This window comes from Heteronotia binoei, chromosome 21 (assembly GCF_032191835.1).
Source record: "Heteronotia binoei isolate CCM8104 ecotype False Entrance Well chromosome 21, APGP_CSIRO_Hbin_v1, whole genome shotgun sequence".
NCBI lineage: Eukaryota > Metazoa > Chordata > Lepidosauria > Squamata > Gekkonidae > Heteronotia > Heteronotia binoei.
Window position 1 is genome coordinate 53,107,953 of NC_083243.1, and position 18,167 is coordinate 53,126,119.

The following is an 18,167-nucleotide window of genomic DNA, read 5'->3' on the forward strand; positions in this document are numbered from 1 at the left end:
CAGCCCTCTTCCGGTTAGCCTATGCCTGATGAGATAATGTAGCTACCAGATCTTTGTGTTTATACTGTATAGTTTAATGTTTAATTTTAAGGTTTTTAGGTTTTAATTGTCTGATTTTAGAGGTAATAACTTGCTCTGATTTTACTGTTTTATTGTTTTATTGTTGTTGTAAGCCGCCCTGAGCCACTTGTGGGAAGGGCGGGATAGAAGTCACCAAATAAATAAATAAATAAATAAATAAAATATCTAAGGTACCACAAGACTTTTTGTTGTTTTGACTGCAGCAGGCTAGCCCAACTATCTCTACACAACAAATTGTTAGATATTTAGACAGCTTTAAAGTCTTTTTGTTGAATGATTATATCGTTAATATTTGGAAATTTTAATCAATAATGATTAATTTTCATGTTTTACAGGTCCTTAATCAAGTGGACAATAAATTTATTGCTTGTTTAATCAACACTAGGCCAGGTGAAAACAAGGAGATGGGTAAGAGTTCTATCCCCTTAAAATTAATAGGGATTAAACTTTTTAAATTAAACTTTTAATATCAAATCAGCCCAATGGTCCATCTTCCTTAATATTTTTGTTTCTTTGCCATTTTAGCCCATGCCATTTGCTTTGGATGTGCTAGTATGCACAAGATTTGAATTGTGATTTGTGATCTTTAAAAAAGAGTACTTAACTAAAAACCCCAACAATGTGAATTGTGCTATACAAATTGCAAAATATGTTGCTTCCAAAGCTCTAAAAATGTTATTAAAAATAACCAGTGCCATCCAGCAAATGCACTGTTGGTGTCAGTTCAGAACTGGATAAGTAGAGCAGGACCATGTAAAGTAGCTTGAGAAGCTGTGTAAATTCATTTATCATGTCGAGTGGTAAAATGTTGGCTAACATTGAGTAGATGGTGTAGTGGATAGAGTGCTGGACTGGGAAATCTCTTGTTCAGTTCTCCAGTCAACAAAAGAATTATTTGGGTAACCATGACCAAGTCTCTGTCTTGAAGCCCCTGGGGCCCTCAACCCCTGAGGACTCCACTTTTTGGCATGGCTTGTTTCCCCGTTTTGTATATGCATTCACTTCTGTGTAGGCCTAGGTTTGGTAAAAGGAGCCTGAATTAAACTAGTTTCAAAAAGGTAGTGAGTCACTCCAAGAAAAGAATGCAGGGCAGACCCGTAGCTATTCGGCCTGTGGGGGCACTGCCCCCAAATTCCATTAGCTCTCCCCCAAATTCCAGGGGGGCCTCTGGGGTGCAGTCTGCTTTTTTCCTTTTTTTTTGCCATGGCTGAGCTGGCAAAGCATCATCAGTGGCAGCCGAAGCCAGGAGATCTGGGCAGGGCACAGTGCACTGCAGCTGCAAAAGCAGCAGACAGAGAGGAGGGAGGCAGAGAAAGCTGTGTGGAATGTGGAGGGGGGCTGCTGGAAGTCAGGGGCAGTGCCCCCACAGACCCCAATGGCTATGGGCCTGCCCTCCACTCTCCACTTTCCCAGCATGTGCTTAGAAACTGCATTGTCTTTCCATAATACTGACACCCCTCCTCAGGTTCGTATAGCACATAGCTGTAACATATTTTAACATTGCATATCACACATGTTCCACAGTAACATTAATACACAGTTTACATTTACATATTGCTTTCACATTTTTCATTGCTTTCAGATGTACAGTTATTACCATTCATATTATTACTTCCTTTTATTATTATATTGCCTCAGTGACTCTGTGTTAGCACACACATTTAGTTCTGCACTTTAATTTTGTTCCAGTAGTTGCATTCTTATCAGTTTGGCAGTTTGCTTATGTGGCCTCCCCCGGCTCATCCTTTTTCCTCTGGCCGCTCCATGGGAGCACATACCGTATAGTTTATAGTATAATAGCACACTCTTTTTTCCCAACTTTGAGCTTACCAGCACTCACATCATTCTTTGGTGCTTATACATTAGTTTGACACTCTGAATTTATTTATTGCAGTTACATTCTCAGTTTAGTTCTTTAATTAATACATTTGTAGCAGCCAGCATTGCCTTTTTCTGTAGTTGCCCATCAGTTAAACGCTTAATTTTGTATAGCCATTTGCACCCGATTACATGCTTCCCGGCTGGCAACTCTGCAGGTGTAAACACATTGTTTTCAGTCAGAGAATTAAACTCATTTTGCATGGCTTGTAGCCACCCTGTGCGCTCCTGACTGTTTAAAGCTAATACATCTTCATAGCATTGAGGTTCTATAGTATGCACGTGGTTTATGTCAGTGTTATAGCCATACCGTTTCGGTGGTATACCTTTGTTTTCTCTAGCAGACACTCTGACCTCAGGCGTTTTGCACCTTACATTTTCAGAGCTTTCCTGCTTTATAATGTCTGAACTGCCAACTATTTCCTCTCTCTGTCTCAGTGAGGGAGCTTCTCTATTTGCATCCCTTTGCCCCTCCTCACTTTGTAGAGATAGCTGTAACTCAACACTCTTAGGCATTTCATTGGCATGAATTCTAGACCAGTTTTCATCCTCACAGAATGAAGCTGCTCTACTCAGCCTTACCATATCATTTGTGTCCACAAACCAATATGCTTTCATGCCATTCTGATAGCCTACAAATAATAGCTTTCTGGCTCTGGCTCCCCCTTTCCTCCTCTTGTCTAGAGGAATATTCACCCACGCCTTAGACCCAAAGATTCTAAGGTAGTCAAGGTTTGGCTTTTTTCCATACAGTACTCTGTATGGTATATCATCCAGAGCCTGAGTCCATAATCTATTAGTAACAAAACAAGCTGTTTTCAATGCTTCTCCCCAATATGCCAATTTGAGTGCACTGTCTGCCAGTAGGGATGACACATGGTTTGTAAAGTGCCTCCTTTTTGCTCCACAACACCATTTTCGGCTGGAGAGGAGACGTTGGCAACTCGGTGATTAATGCCTTCCTCTCTTAGCCAAGCTTCAAACTGCTTGCCAATAAATTCACCTCCCCATATCACTTTGGAGAGCTGCTATTTTGCAGTTTAACTGCCTTTGTACTCTTTTTGCCCAGTACCGGAAGGTTGGAAACACATCACATTTTTGCTTAATTGCATACACCCACGCAAAGCGACTGTAGTCGTCCACTATGATTAAACCATATCTATTCTTCGATACACTGGGTGCATACGGCCCCACCACATCTGCATGCACTAATTGGAGTGGCCTCTCGGACACGCAGTCATCTTTTTAGCTACTGGGAATGCTTTGGACTTTGCCTCTTTACATATATTGCAGTCTAGGAACACATTACATGCATCAACCTTTTCCCCTTGCAATATGGCTAGTGTCTTATTGATGGTATTAAATCTTGCATGACCCAGATGTCTGTGCCATCTATGAATGCACCTACTGTGGGGTTGCTTATTCCACACTGTCTGTGCCCTTCCCACCGTCTGGTCTAATACATAAACATTTTCATTCAATACGCCCTTTTCCAACAGTTTACCTTCTTTCAGTATCTTACAGCCATTAACATCAAAGAATACTGTGAAACCAGCTGCTGCTAACACTGAGACGCTTAACAAGCTTGTCTCCAAAGCTGGCACACACAGTACATTAGCAAAGGTATGCTTTAGTCCTGAAAAATGCACCGTGCCTTGGCAAAGCGCGTCAGCCTCCCAGCCGTCTGCTAGGCTTACAGTTTTTAGACTTGCCAGCTAAGTGTCCTGCAACAGTTCCTCCTTGCAACAAAACATCTGCATTGCTCCAGAGTCTATAATCCATGGCACACTCTGTAGCCCTGAGCCAGTTCTCACCAGAGTTGCTTGCTGCGTCCTTGAAGACGGCTGCTGGCCTCTCCTTTGCTGGGGACAACTCCTCCGCAAATGCCTGGCTTGCCCGCAGATGTAACATTTTTTATTTTTAACTTGTAAAGCTCTCTCCTCTGGCTCTGCCTGCCAGCTGGAAACGACTCTCCCAGGCTTCTGCTTACACTCCGTCGGCTTTTCCCTCCGGTCATGGTCAGCCTGCTCTTTGCATTACAGCTGCCTCTGGTCTTCAGCCAGGAGCTTTCCCATTATGTACGGCAAAGTCAGTATCTGCATCCTGGCCCTCAAACGCCATTAAGAGCATGTCAAACCTCTCATGCAGAGAGCTGAGGATTAGGTAGACCTTGTCCTCATCAGGCATAGCTCTCCTCCACTGCTCTAACTCCTGGAAACACAGAGACATACCGTCGAGGTGGTCCCTCATCGACTCCCTGGCCAGCATTCGTTTCCTGTACAGCTTCCGAGTTAGAGATATCAGCAAGCCTGCTGACTTCTGGACATACACGGCCTTGAGGGCTTCCCAAGCCTCCTTCGCATTCTGGTGCCCTTGAACATGCACCAGCTGGTCGTCAGACACACTCAGGATGATTGTGGCAAGAGCCTTCTGGTCCTGGACGGTCTCTGCCGGTGTGGGATCCTTGGGAGGAGCAGACACACAGTCCCATAGCCCCTCTCGCCTGAGGAAATGCTCAAGCCTCAACGACCAAACATTGTAGTTGGTGGTAGTTAGTTTATACACCAGGACAGTAGCTGCTGCTGTAGCCATCCTGCTCAGCCTCCGATGTTCAGCCACTGCTGGTCCTCTCCTCCAAGACAGCTTCTGGAGCACCTCAGCGTCCTTCTTCACCACCTCTCTCAGAGCTTACAGGCGCAGCGGAAGCGTGCTGGGCCCATAACCCTGTTGATGCGCCTGTGTTTGGCGAGGGTGGTCTTAGGTGACGCAAAGAATGAAGGCTTGCACACAGCAGTGGTAAAACTACTATATACAATTTATTTACACCTCCACTCTCCAAACTGACAGAATGCTCCGCTGCAACTCCACCATACATAACCCACACACAGTAAAGTGTCTCTGTACATTTATACAATTCATCTCCCCAGGTGACCAATCAGCTTGCTGCTGAGTCATGCTGACATTGTCCAGGCTGATGCAATCTGGCAAGCAGCCACCTCCTGTCACCTAGATGATCTATCTGACAGATCAGTTACTTTCACTTTTCCAGCATGTGCTTAGAAACTGCATTGTCTTTCCATAATACTGACACCCTTCTGGCTGCAAAGTGCCAGGGTGGGGGAGAGGGAAGTGGAAGGAAACCCCCCTGTTTGCACACAAAGCGCAGTCCCTTTTTGACTCCAAAGTTTTAGGGTTGGCTGCTTCAACTTGGCCACTTTCAGAGCCTCCGGCTTTTGCTCCTACCCCAGAAAGCTTTTGAGAAGTGGCAAGCCCTGTAGTGGATGGGAAAGGGTGTCCCCGACTTTTTAAAAAGCCCCAACTTTTAAAATCCTGACTGTGCCTCTGATGCAGGGCAACTCCTATATCAGTCATGCAAATACCCACCCTAAAAGAGGTTCATTAGGGGACCATTTTCCACCAAGGCCCTTGGAGCCTCTTCCCATCTGAAGAACAGAGCAGTGGCTCATGAAAGTTCATTACGTGCCACAAATTTTGTTAGTCTTTTAGGTGCTACTCAGGGCCAGTGTGCCCACTAGATGATCTTACGCCACCCCACCCCCACTGGCAATTCAAATCATATGAGAAGAGCAGCAGGAGCAGCCACACATGCCTTCCTGCAGGATTTAAAGACCCCACAGACCAGCTGGTCGGTGGGCTCTTTAAATGGAGGGGGAGGCCAGCACAGCTGCTTCAGCTGGTGCCTCTGCATGATTGGGAGAGTGCCTACAAGCAGGTGCAGGTCTCCCGGGTGATGTAAAGACCCTGTGATCAGCTGATTGGCGGGACCTTTCACTGGCACAGGGAAGGCAGTGGCTGCTCTTGGGTGCCCTCTCACATGAATTAAATTGCCCAGGAGGGAGGGGGCAGCCCCTGCCCTCCCAGCCTACAGTACCAGAAAGCCTAGCACCGGCCCTGGTGCTACTGGACTTTGCTACTGCTACAAACACACTAACTTGGTTACCCATCTTTATCTGTCTTCCCAGATAATTTGATCCTAACTAATGACTCAAACTTTCCAAACACCCAAACTTTCCAAACAATAAGCAATGGACCTATTCTGACAATTTCTCAGCTGTCTCAGTGACTGGACAGGAAGATTCCTGCCCTTCCTCAATCATGATAAGTGCCCAGTCACAGATAGTTACCTATTTAACTTTCAGATCTCATCAAGGGAACATTTTTGATATTCTCATGGCACAAGGGGAATACTGCTTTCCACAATACAGATATGAATTTCCTTTCAGGCTGGCTCATCTTTAAAACATTGAATTTTTATTTTTTCCACATTCCAATGCAAACATCCCATCCCCTCATTAATCCTGGCAAAAGTGTAAAGAATAACCCGCAGTTCATTTATGTAGCTGGTTTGGAATGCATCCTGTTGCCTCAGCCTCTCGGTTGGCCTCTCACTTTCTCTGCTTCACAGACCTGCCTCCATGTTGTGTTCCCCTGCCCGGTCAGTGTATTCCCCTAACACTCCTTCCTCACTGCTGAGGACAAACTCCACCCCCACTTCTCTCCAGGAGTAGGCTCATATTTCTTGTTTTCCTTCTTTTAATTTTATTCTCCACTAGGTTGACAGTTTTTACTAGGGAAAGATTCTTGTGTGTAACTTACTGCATTGCTCTTTCCTTTCTGTGTTTTTCATTGCCATTTTTCTATTTGCATAGATTAATTTAGTCTCTTTTGTTGTTAATAAAAACCCTTTCTGATTAAGAGTTTTTTCCCTTGTTTCCCTTGTTTAAGAGTCCTTTTCCCCTTGTTTTTCCTGGCATTGATCTGAATTTGGACCTTGTTATACACAGGTTTAAGATCCCAAATATATTAAAAAACCCTAAATACATGGGTTTTTTTCCTGTACTAGTAGAGGGGGGTAGCTTTGCACATTACATCCCTGACATGTGGAGTTTGATTTGGATAACTCTCTCTCTTTCATCCTAGCATAACCTCACAAGGTGGGAATAAAGTAAAATGAAAACTGTAATACATTTGTACAAAAAAGTATAGTAGAAATAAAGGTGATGATCTCCTTTTTTCACATTTCCAGATGGAAAACTACTTGTGCTGGTGGATCAACATGCCATCCATGAGCGCATCCGTCTTGAGCAGCTTATCACAGGTACAGGTTCAGTTAAGGGAGCATAGTGTCTTCATTCCTGAGAAAAGCACATGGTGGAAGTACAAACTATCTGATTAGTTGTGAGGACCATGTAATTAATTGCAGAGAATGGAAATATGGCATTAGTTTGATTTAGTACTTGCTCAGGGATGACCAGTGCACCCTCCCCCCAGCGACAGCAAAGTGTCTACTGGTTTCTTTTGTTCCCTCTTTATGCATCATATTTTTAGCATAATGCAAATTGCTTAAACTGCCTACAAGGGATGCAGCTGCTTCAAGCCTTAGGAAATTCTGGCCAGAACTTTATAATACTCAGCAGCAGTCCATTGTGCATGTAACAGTTCATTGACCTCTTTGTCAACAAGAGCTATGAATTTCCAACAGAGAAGAGTCCAAGAGAAACTGCTCTGAGTTGTGACTTGGCAGCATAACTGCTAAAGAATGTGAAATGCCCTCTGGGACTGAGGGAAGTGTTTGTTGAAGAGTTTAGTAAGAGAGTCACACACTTCTAATAGTTCACACTGTTGTATTGTGAGGTGGTCATTTGTTGAAGGAAATGTTGTAATAAATGTTGCTTATTAGGATGACTGCAATTGACACTGGCTGGGAATCTGTGTGTGTTACTGAAGGCAGAGAATATTTCTATTTCTGTTTCTTATTATCAGTTGCCAGAGAATGTGACTATTTCTTATTGCATACATGTGCTGTGTTCCCAACTTAAGAGATATGCTGGGGACAGACATTGAGGATGATTCCTGTATGCTTGTTAAAAAAAAAAACCCAATGCATTTGTTCTGCCCTCAGATTCCTATGAGAAGCAATCTGAAGCACCAGGTAAGAAGAAGTTGCTGACTTCCACTGTGTGCCCACCACTGGAGATTGAGATAACAGAGGAGCAGCGAAGGCTCTTATGGTTAGTACTAGCCACAGTGTTAAATATATTGGCTGTATCTTCAGTTCCAGTGCTGGAGTTTTTCCTAGTGCTGGAGTTTTTCCCAGTATGTGCTGGAAAGATTAGGCGGTTCATCAGTTGCAGTGTGAAAGAGAAAAACGAAGGGCCAAGAGAGTTAGTCGTTGGAAAGAAGCTCTGGAAAGCCGACTGAAAAGAAGGGTCGGGGAGCATGTTGTCAGCTTTCTAATGTTTAAATGGATGTCAGGAAAAAAGAGGGGGGATTAATTGTTCATTCTGCCTTCCGAAGATAGTACAATAAGTTCACGTGGGCAGAGGGATGTCTAGTTAAGCACTAGAGAAAAGGCTTTAAATAAGAGCACCTAGAGATTTTCCTGTTATTTGGGTGCCAATTGCCATGATTCTTCTCTGAACTACCTTACAACATGATTTCCATTTGCTGTCTTTCTGTGGTTTCTTTGTTATTCCTTTGTGTTTCTCAGATCAGATCAAAAATTGTTTACGAATTCATGGAGAAACAATGAGGAAACCACAGAAGGGACAACAAATGGAAAAAAGACGTTGTAAAGAAGACTAGAGAAATGCCCCTTCATTTCAGCACCCAACCTGTGGGAAAATCTTCATGTGAAATGCCCCAATATATTTAACAGCCCAAGGAAAATGTAAAATCCTGTTATTCAGAGATTTTCCCAAAAAATGAGAATCCTTAAATTATGCGTTGTGAATATTGGGGTAATTGATTTTTGACAAGTTTTTTTACTGGGAGAAAAACAGTGTGGTATAGCCCAGTCTTCCTGGGTCTTGGAAGCTAAGTAGAAGCTAAGTAGAGCCTAAGTTGGTACTTGGATGGGAGACTACCAAGGAAGACTCTACAGGGATGGTAATGACAAACCAAAGCTGCTTCTTACTTCCCTTGAAAGCCATTGCTGGGGTCACCATAAATCAGTTACAACTTGTTGGCATGTACATACATAAGCATTTTCTTCCTCAACCCTGAATATAAGTTTGAATGCTTTTCTCCCATTTCATTGTATCTGAAGAAGTGTGTGTGTGCCCACAAAAGCATATACCTTGCATGCCAGGTCCATTAATAATAAGACCTCTGTCCTCCGAGAGTTTTTACTCAAGCAGGACATGGATCTGGCTTGCGTGACTGAGACCTGGGTTCAAGAGGGAGATACGGTGGCCCTCTCACAAACAGCTCCCCCGGATTACTCAGTCTTTCACCAATCGCGGATTAGCGGGCGGGGGGAGGAGTGGCGTTCATACGAGAGGCTTACTCCTCTAGGGTGCTCCCGGCCCCAAAGATCGAAGGCATTGAATGTGCCGGTCTGGCGTGGGAAGTTGGCGATTTGGCTGGTGTACCATTCGCCTAGCGCACCAGCCAGCGCCTTACTGTCCCTGCTCGAGGCTGTGGCAGGCTGGGCATTGGAGCACCCAAGGCTGGTGATCCTGGGTGACTTCAACGTCCATGCTGATGACCCGGCCTCCAGTTTGGCGACGGACCTAGTGTCATCCATGGCGACGCTAGGGCTCTCTCAATTTGTTACATCTTCCACGCACCAGGCCGGGCACATGTTAGACCTGATCTTTGCGGCCGGGGTTATGGTGGACGATATAATCGCAGAAGTGGTGCCATGGTCGGACCACCTCACCCTCAGGGCTCGTGTGGATGCTCCATGCCAAACCTGTCTAGGCAACGAGCGCATTATGGCTTGCCCGCGGAACCAGATGGATCCGGAACGGTTCCAAATGGCTCTGCGGGATCTCTGACCCTCTGGTGATTCCCTCGATGACCTGGTTGAGACCTGGCATAGCCGGCTCTCCAGGGCCATTGATGAGATCACAACTCGATGCCCTTTGCAACCTCGGACTAAGCTGGCGCCGTGGTATACCCCAGAACTACGCCAGCTGAAACAGGGCCTCAGACGGCTAGAGAGGCAATGGCGGCGTACTCGTGACGAAGCGACTAGAGCATCTTATAGGAAGTTTATGAGGTCCTATGAGATGGCAGTCAAGGCCACAAAGAAAACGTACTTTGCGGCTAAGATTGCGTCTGCAAATTCGTGCCCGGCACAATTGTTTAGGACAATTCGGAACATTACTACATTGTCACAAGGCAAACCAAATGTTAAGGAATTAGAGATAGGCTGTGAGGCATTTGCGAAATTTTTTGCAGACAAAGTCCAGTCGCTCCGCCGCGACTGCCCTGCCATATTAGATACAGTATGCGAACTCGAGGCTCCGTGCCTGTCTTCTGGTTTGACTATGGACCATTTTGACCTGCTCGGCCTAGAGGAAGTTGACAGAATCCTCTCTACTGCACGCCCAACAACTTGCGATCTGGACCCGTGCCCCTCCTGGCTAATTAAAGCTTGCCAGGAGGAGCTGAGATGTCCTATACGGGACATCATAAATAGATCTCTTTCGGGGGGTTCTTTTCCAATCCCTCTGAAAGAGGCAGTGGTCCGCCCCCTCCTGAAAAAAGCTACATCAGATCCGGCCGAATTGGCTCATTACCGGCCAGTCTCAAACTTGGCCTTTTTGGGCAAAGTCATAGAGAAGGCTGTGGCGTTGCAGCTACAGAGTTTCCTGGATGACACTTCCACTTTAGATCCATTCCAGTCCGGCTTCCGCCCGGGCCATGGGACAGAGACAGTATTGGTCGCCCTCATGGATGATCTCCGGCGACATCTGGACCGAGGCGGTGCGGCAGTATTGCTGTTGTTAGCCCTTTCGACTGCGTTCGATATGGTCGACTACCGGCTGCTGACCCGCCGCCTCGCCGACACAGGGATTCAGGGGTTAGCCTTGCAGTGGCTTTCCTCTTTCCTGGAGGGCCGGGGACAAAGGGTGGGGATTGGGGGAGAGCTGTCCCAGAGACACCTACTTAATTGTGGGGTGCCTCAGGGGGCAGTTCTCTCCCCGATGTTATTTAACATCTATATGCGCCCCCTTGCCCAGATTGCCCGGATGACACCCAGCTCTATCTATTGATGGGCGGCCAAGCTGCCGATGTCCCTACAAATTTGGACCGGGCATTGCAAGCTGTGGCAGATTGGATTAGGTCGAGTGGGCTGAAATTGAATCCAGCGAAGACAGAGGTCCTTTGCCTAGGCCTCTGTGGTCCGGGGATCTCCCTTCCAGCTTTTGACGGTGCGTCACTGCACAGGGTCAGGAGCTTAGGAGTGCTACTGGAATGTTCCCTGACAATGGAGGCCCAGATAGCAGCCATTGCCAAATCCGCCTTCTTTCATTTTAGGTGGGTGAGGCAGTTGGCTCCCTTCCTGGAACGCAATGACCTGGCAACAGTGATCCATGCAATGGTCACCTCGAGGCTAGACTACTGTAATGTCCTCTACATGGGGCTGCCCCTGTGCCGAACTCGGAAACTGCAGCTAGTGCAGAATGCAGCAGCCAGACTGCTATTGGGCCTACCCCGGTGTGTGCAGCCTAGGCTGCGGGAGCTGCATTGGCTGCCAATTGTATACCGAGTTCGTTGCAAGGTGCTGGTTATTACCTTTAAAGCCCTATATGGCCAAGAACCTGCCTACCTTAGGGACCGCCTCTCTCCATATGTTCCCCAGAGAGCACTACGATCCAGCTCACAAAACCTTCTGGAAGTACCTGGGCCAAAGGAGGCCAAATTAAAAATAACTAGAGAACAGGCCTTCTCTATAAAGGCACCCCAATGGTGGAACCAGCTGCTGGAAGAGGTGTGGGCCCTACAGGATTTTAGTGAATTCCGTAGGGCATGCAAAACCGCTCTCTTCCGGCTAGCTTTCTAAGATGGAACTTGGAATAAACATCACGCCATCATTAATATAACTGAGATAGTAGCACTATTAGATTAGACTAAATATTTAATTGTTAATTGTATTGAATTGTATTATCTTGTTTTATTGTTTTAACATGGCTTTTGCCATGTTCTGTAAGCCGCCCTGAGCCTGCCTCGGCAGGGAGGGCGGGGTATAAATAAAATTTATTATTATTATTATTATTATTATTATTATTATTATTATTATTATTATTATTATTATTATTATTATTATTATTATTATTAAAACTTTGTTGGTCTTAAAAGTATTACTGGACTCTAACTTTCTTCCTCATACTGTTATTGTATAGGCCTTGGGCAAATACTTCTCAACCTAGTTTCAGATTTATCAATAAGATCCTTGTATTCTTTGCTTTATAGCAAAACTGCAATCCGTCCAAATCAACACATTTTTCTTTCTTACTCTGTTTATTTGTTTAGACTGTATTGTAATACAATTGTAATTAAAATGGCAAATGCACATTAATTTATTATTCTGCTATATTAGTTTCAAAATATTTCTATGATACATGGGCCACCACAGAAGCAGACACCACCTTTCAAGGGAGAACAGTTTGATCTGTAAACAAGTTCTGTGCACCCTATGTAGTCTCTGCTGTGGACGTGCTTCCTCTTCCACCAAGACTTCTGTTTGTGCATGATGGTTTTCAGTAGGTCCTTTAACAAACAGAAGTTTTAGCAGAAGAGGAATCACACTCCACAGCAGAGACTATCCCACACAGGCAGAACTCATTCATTGTGATCAAAGCCAGTATCCAAATTAGCAAGAATCCTTTCTCTGTAAAATAAGCTCAGGGCATTTGTATTCCATCTCCTTGTGAATAAAGAATTCAACAGATGTGGGAAATCCTTTTCTATAGCCTGTTTTGTTTTTGAGAAAGTGTAGTAACTATGGCTTGCGATTTTGAACACCCAGAGAAGAGGAAATGTCAGGGGCTGATCTTCCATTTTGGGGGCTTATGCTTAAATTTTAATTTGCAGGTTCTGCCACAAAAGTCTAGAGGAATGGGGCCTTGAAGTATCCTTTCCAGAGAATAGTCCCTTGCAGATTCTGGTAGGAAAAGTGCCACTGTGTTTTGTAGAGAGAGAAGCCAATGAATTGCGCCGTGGAAGACAGACTGTGGCTAAGAGCATTGTGCAGGTGAGATGGAGATGCAAGAAATCTGTTGGATAGGATCCAGTGATGCTTAAGTGGAAAGTGTACTTAGTGCAATTCCACTTGTGCAAGCAGTAATGCAGCAGTAGCAGCTCTTAGCGCTTTCCAATTTATTCAAGCTAGCTGAAGGCAACTGCTTTGAACTACAAGGAAAGCTGGGATATAAATGTTGTATTAAATAAATAATGTAAGATTTCACATATTTCCTTTGAGATGCTGGTTACACTCACTTGAAGGGGACAAGCACTTTAATATTGTGTTTGTGAGCTCTTCTTGATTTCATCCACATACTTTCCCCTGATATTGTCTGCTGGTATATTATAGTATATCTTCCATGTGACATATACAGATTGATTATATCCTGAAATGCTTGTTATCTGAGGTTATGATAACCACTGTTATGGATGGATGACTGATAATTGTGAAGATGAACACACCTGCATTAGACTGATTTGCATCTTTTTGCCATTTTATTTTAGGAGTTCATTCGAGAACAAGTTGAGGTATGTTATCTTTTAAAGAAGAGCTCTGAATTGGATAGACTTCCACATTACCTTCCTATTGCAGGAATACATATTTGAGTTTGTGTTTAGAATCTTTCAGACAAGACTGAATCTCCAGCATGTTTTTCCTTTGTGAATAGCAGCAACAGGAGTCTTCAGTCCAGACTTGGACTATAGTTTGAAAAAAGGGGGCAGGGAAGTAATCCTCCCCATCATTTTGTTTCGCCGATCTCATTTGACACATTCCTGGAGCTGGAATTTGCACTGTTGGAGAATCCATTCCAGCACCTTACAGACAACCTCCTTGCTACCCCGATCCAGGCAGATAGCACTTGTCTTTTCACCTTGTAAAGATTACAACAAAATAATATGTGTGAAATATCTGAATGCTGAAAGCACTATATAAATGTTAAGTGTTGTTATTGTTGGGCAAGAGGATCTAGATATTTCAAAGCTAATGTTTACTCTGGCCCACTGATAGCAGGAAGTTTACTGCCTTCTTTAGGATTGTAAAATGTAGTCAGGCAGGAGAGAAGCTTCCAAAACAAGTACAATAAAGAACAATCAACAGAAAGGAGTAAAAAGAGTAAAATGATAAAATAGTTCTTACAAACTGGCTAGAGAAAGTAAAATAAACATTCTTCATGCCACATGAATTGTTGTGACTCTAAATCAGGTGGGCATAGGATTCAGATTTATGTTTCCATATTTGACGGATGACATGTATATGCTCTCTTAGTCTGTGTAACAGAATCACTGATAGAGACGAGACAGCCGCAGGATGTTTGGGGGATTGTAGACAAGACAGCAATGGTGAGCCCCACTCCCTCCTCCCTAGCTTTCACCAAGGAAAGAGACAGAAGCCTATTAGTTCAGCTGCTTCCACAGGGGGTGCTAAAAACAGTACTGCCACAGTAGCCGCAGTGTGTGGCACAGGAACTATCTCTAATTGTTGGATGCTTTATTAATAATTTTTGAGAAGTGCAATGATGTCTTTCTGCTTTCAGTTACTACAGACCACAGGAGGAGCACGAGGAACACTACCTCTAACAATTCAGAAGGTTTTGGCTTCCCAGGCTTGCCATGGTAAGGAATATACTTGACTTTTTTCACAGCACACTTTCTAGCCCTTTCAGACAGCTCAAGGATAACTTTGTTAAATGCAGTGGTATAGATTGTGGCAAAATAGGTACCCCAAACATCATTCTACCATTAGGGTCAAGCAGTTTGGAACCTGGGCCAGCTCAGTAAATTCCATGTTCCCTGTGGTAAATCCAACAAAGCTGCCTGTGGGGACTGTTTCACCACAGGCATTTCTGACACAGAAGAATCTGGAAGTATAACATCATGATTTTGTTGTGTTTTCGTTATGTGGATCTTCCATTATTTTTGGAATGTATCTCTGAATACCAGACATTGGGAAAGGAGATATCTAAGTCTGACTTATAAATCTGATCTGGCAAGACAACTCTTGTGTTTTTAAGTGTGGGAAGGCCAGGCTCCTCTCCTTTTATTCAGCTTCATAGCTAGGAGGGAACCTCCCCTGCTTGCAGAACTTCAGTTTCCGTGTTTTCCCCCTCTCTTGCAGGTGCTATTAAGTTTAATGACACATTGACTTTTGAGGAGAGCTGCCAGCTAATGAAAACTCTGTCCTGTTGTCAGTTGCCCTTCCAGTGTGCTCACGGGAGACCCTCCATGCTACCTCTTGCAGACACAGCTCACTTGCAGCAGGAAAGTCAGGTACATGCTGTGAAGCTGATAAAAATGCACAGGATGCTTTAACTGAGTGTGTTTGTCATGTGCAGATCCCATACTTCCCAACAACTGAACGTTTAAAAGCAACATGTTCTTCATGCCGCAGAGATAATAGTTAACTGAGGGCCTTTCCCATATTTTTTAAACTTGTAGGAGTGCAGAAACAGAGAATACTGTTTTTTTGGCTTACTGAAAATGTTTAATTAAGTTGAAAAGGATAATGAAGTATGATGTTTCCTGAAAAGATCTTTTTTCCAAGTGGACCATCTAAGTTGGTAAGGATATCGTGCAGGCAAGACCCTAGTTGAAAAATGTCTCTGTACTTATGTGGTATAAAAAGATCCTCACCTTATTTCTTATAGGATAACTTACAAGTAAGTAAACTAGAAGATGCATAGTGTCATGGCGGACAATATGACTCAGTAGGGTTTGTAGAGTCTTTCAGGATCAAGTGCCGTGTTCTACTGGAGAAAGTTTTCCTTCCAGACGTTTCATTCTCAGCTGCAGAGAACATCCTCAGTGGCGTTGCAGCCGGAGCAGGCGCTCAGACCTTCTTGGCTGCTGTGCATTGAGTGGGGCCAGGGCTGCTGGAGAGCTGCTATTTCTAGGCTGGAGGGGGTGTGATGAAAGGGCAATTGGTTTGTGGATGTGCCCATTGTTTGGTGGGGCTTCCTGGAAGGGTAGTGATAAGGAAACTGGCTGTTGAATGTGACCATTGTTCTGTGTTAATTGCTGGGAGGGTTGGAAGGGGTGTGAAGATAAGGAAGATGGTTGTTGACTGTGCTGATTGTTCTGTGGAATTTGCTGGTTGTTCTGAGACTTTCTACAATTTATAGTCTGTAGGGTGTTTTCATCCACCAATCTTGGTACCCAGTTCTGCAAAACAACTGGTAATACAGTTGCTGCCTTCAAGCCTTGGTTTTTGTCAGCAAAAGGCAGGGGGAGGTGCAGGGCCATTTTCAGGGCTGTTTTGACGTTTGAGGAAGGACTCATTGAGCCAGGCCTGGCAGCAACCAGCAAATGCCTTGATACCACCCACACTGCATGACTTAGCCAGGAATAACTGCTTGTTACCATTCCACAGCAGCCACCCCACTGAAGTCAGTGTGGTATAGTGGTTAGAGTTACAGACTAGGATTTGGAGATCCAGGTTTGAGCCCTGACTCTGTTGTGTATGTTTACTTGGTGAGTTTAGGCCAGTCACACACACTCAACCTAACCTACCTCACAAGGTTGTTTTGAGGACAAAATAGAGGAGAGGAAACCAATGTAAGCCGTTTTGAGTCCTCAGGGGGGAGAATAAAAATTGAACATATGGGTGGTTGCCAAAAAGAAAGAGGAATTTGTGTGGGAAAGGAGATATACATGAAAATGAGATGTCCCCAGCAAGTCTTTGCAGGTTCCCCACTGTGTAAGTTTTCCTTGGTACAGGCTGTTGGAGCAGGGAAGGAGAGAACACTGAAGATAAATGGAGGCTGGCTGGCTAGGGGGAAGTAGAGAAGGAAGCAGAAAAAGGAGAGAGGCTATGGGGCTTACAGAAGCGAAAAAACGGAGTAAGGGAAAATGAGGTGCCTCCCCCAAGTCCTTGTGGGTTCTCTGCTTTTGCTTTAATTTTGTATGTGCAAGAAATCAATGTGTAGTGGTTAAGTGTGTAGACTCTTATCTAGAAGAACAGGGTTTGATTCCCCACTCCTCCACTTGCACCTGCTGGAATGGCCTTGGGTCAGCTATAACTCTTGCAGAGCTTGTCCTTGAAAGGGCAGCTGCTGGGAGAGTGGGGGACAAAGATAAAGGAGATTGTGAGCCACTCTGAGATTCAGAGTGAAGGGCGGGATATAAATCCAATATCTTCTAAATTATCACCTGTACAAATTATTTTTGGGAAGGAATATATTTGTATGGCACAGATTCTCATTTATTGTGCATAAACTCTGATTGTGTTCTTAGCATGAATATCCGTTTGTATAGAAACACAATCACAGTCATTGGATTATATTCTCTCAATTGAGGCCTATGGTGTATCATTAAATGTTCTTTTCTTCCTCCAGCCTAAACCTAATCTGGCTAAACTAAGAAGAATGGCTAAAGCCTGGCAGCGCTTTAGGAAAGAAAAGGATCTCACTGGGAAAACATAAGTCCTGTCTCAGTGCTGCTTTAGTTCCAAGCATCTCTTCTCTAGCAGCGCTTCCTCTGGAACACAAACTGGTGGGGCCCAGCTTGCAGCCTTGAAAGCACAGCAGCAGAAAGGACTTCAGCAATTCTGATAGAAGAAGCAGCCCAAATGCCCTTATTGGAGGCAAAAACTAAATTCTTTTTTCCTGGGGAACAAGGAAGGTCTCCATCTTGCACTAAAACTGTGTAAGTAAAAGCTTTGGAATGACTTTTAATCATTTACTCTGAGGAAGCAGCAGCTGTCATAAAAGGGGACCACATACTTGGCCACAATTTTGATTGCAGCTGTTGCACAGACCAAGCAATATTACAGCCTATTCTAGTGTTCTGATATCACTTGCAGCATGAGTTGTACTCAAATCGGAAAACATAGAATGCAGGCTAAAGCTTCTGTGTGAATTGTCATGAATCAAAAAGGGCTTATTATCACAACAGTTTGCTCTGCACGTTGAGATAATCTGTGTTGCCATTTCTGAAGGTATAAAATACCCTCCCTAAGTGAAACAAAAACCTCTGTTTATAGGTCCTGCTGGTGTTGCTGTTTCAAAAAGTATAAAGTGGATAACTCAGAGCAGCCTCTCACTAGGGCATTTAACAGACTGAAGGTAGCTTTAACTTCCAGTAATTCCTTCTACAGTTAGACTGTTACTGAGTTGTATCTGCTGTTGAATGCTATACAGTGATGTTTTCCCAGAATATCTGCAGGGAAATAAATGATCTTCTGTGGTTTAATAAAGTTAAACAAACACATATAG

At 44.2% G+C, this 18,167-nt stretch overlaps 1 protein-coding gene across 1 annotated transcript in view; it reads left to right on the plus strand.

Annotated features, from left to right (window-relative positions):
- Positions 1-18,162, plus strand: part of MLH3 (mutL homolog 3) — a 34,176-nt gene extending 16,014 nt beyond the window's left edge. Inside the window, exons 5-12 of the mRNA XM_060263170.1 lie at positions 417-489; positions 7,007-7,078; positions 7,883-7,991; positions 12,808-12,967; positions 13,462-13,485; positions 14,493-14,571; positions 15,074-15,225; positions 17,289-18,162. Coding sequence (XP_060119153.1) covers positions 417-489; positions 7,007-7,078; positions 7,883-7,991; positions 12,808-12,967; positions 13,462-13,485; positions 14,493-14,571; positions 15,074-15,225; positions 17,289-17,375 — 756 coding nt within the window. The 3' untranslated portion in view covers positions 17,376-18,162. The remainder of the gene's footprint in view (positions 1-416; positions 490-7,006; positions 7,079-7,882; positions 7,992-12,807; positions 12,968-13,461; positions 13,486-14,492; positions 14,572-15,073; positions 15,226-17,288) is intronic.
- Positions 18,163-18,167: the final 5 nt, after the last annotated feature.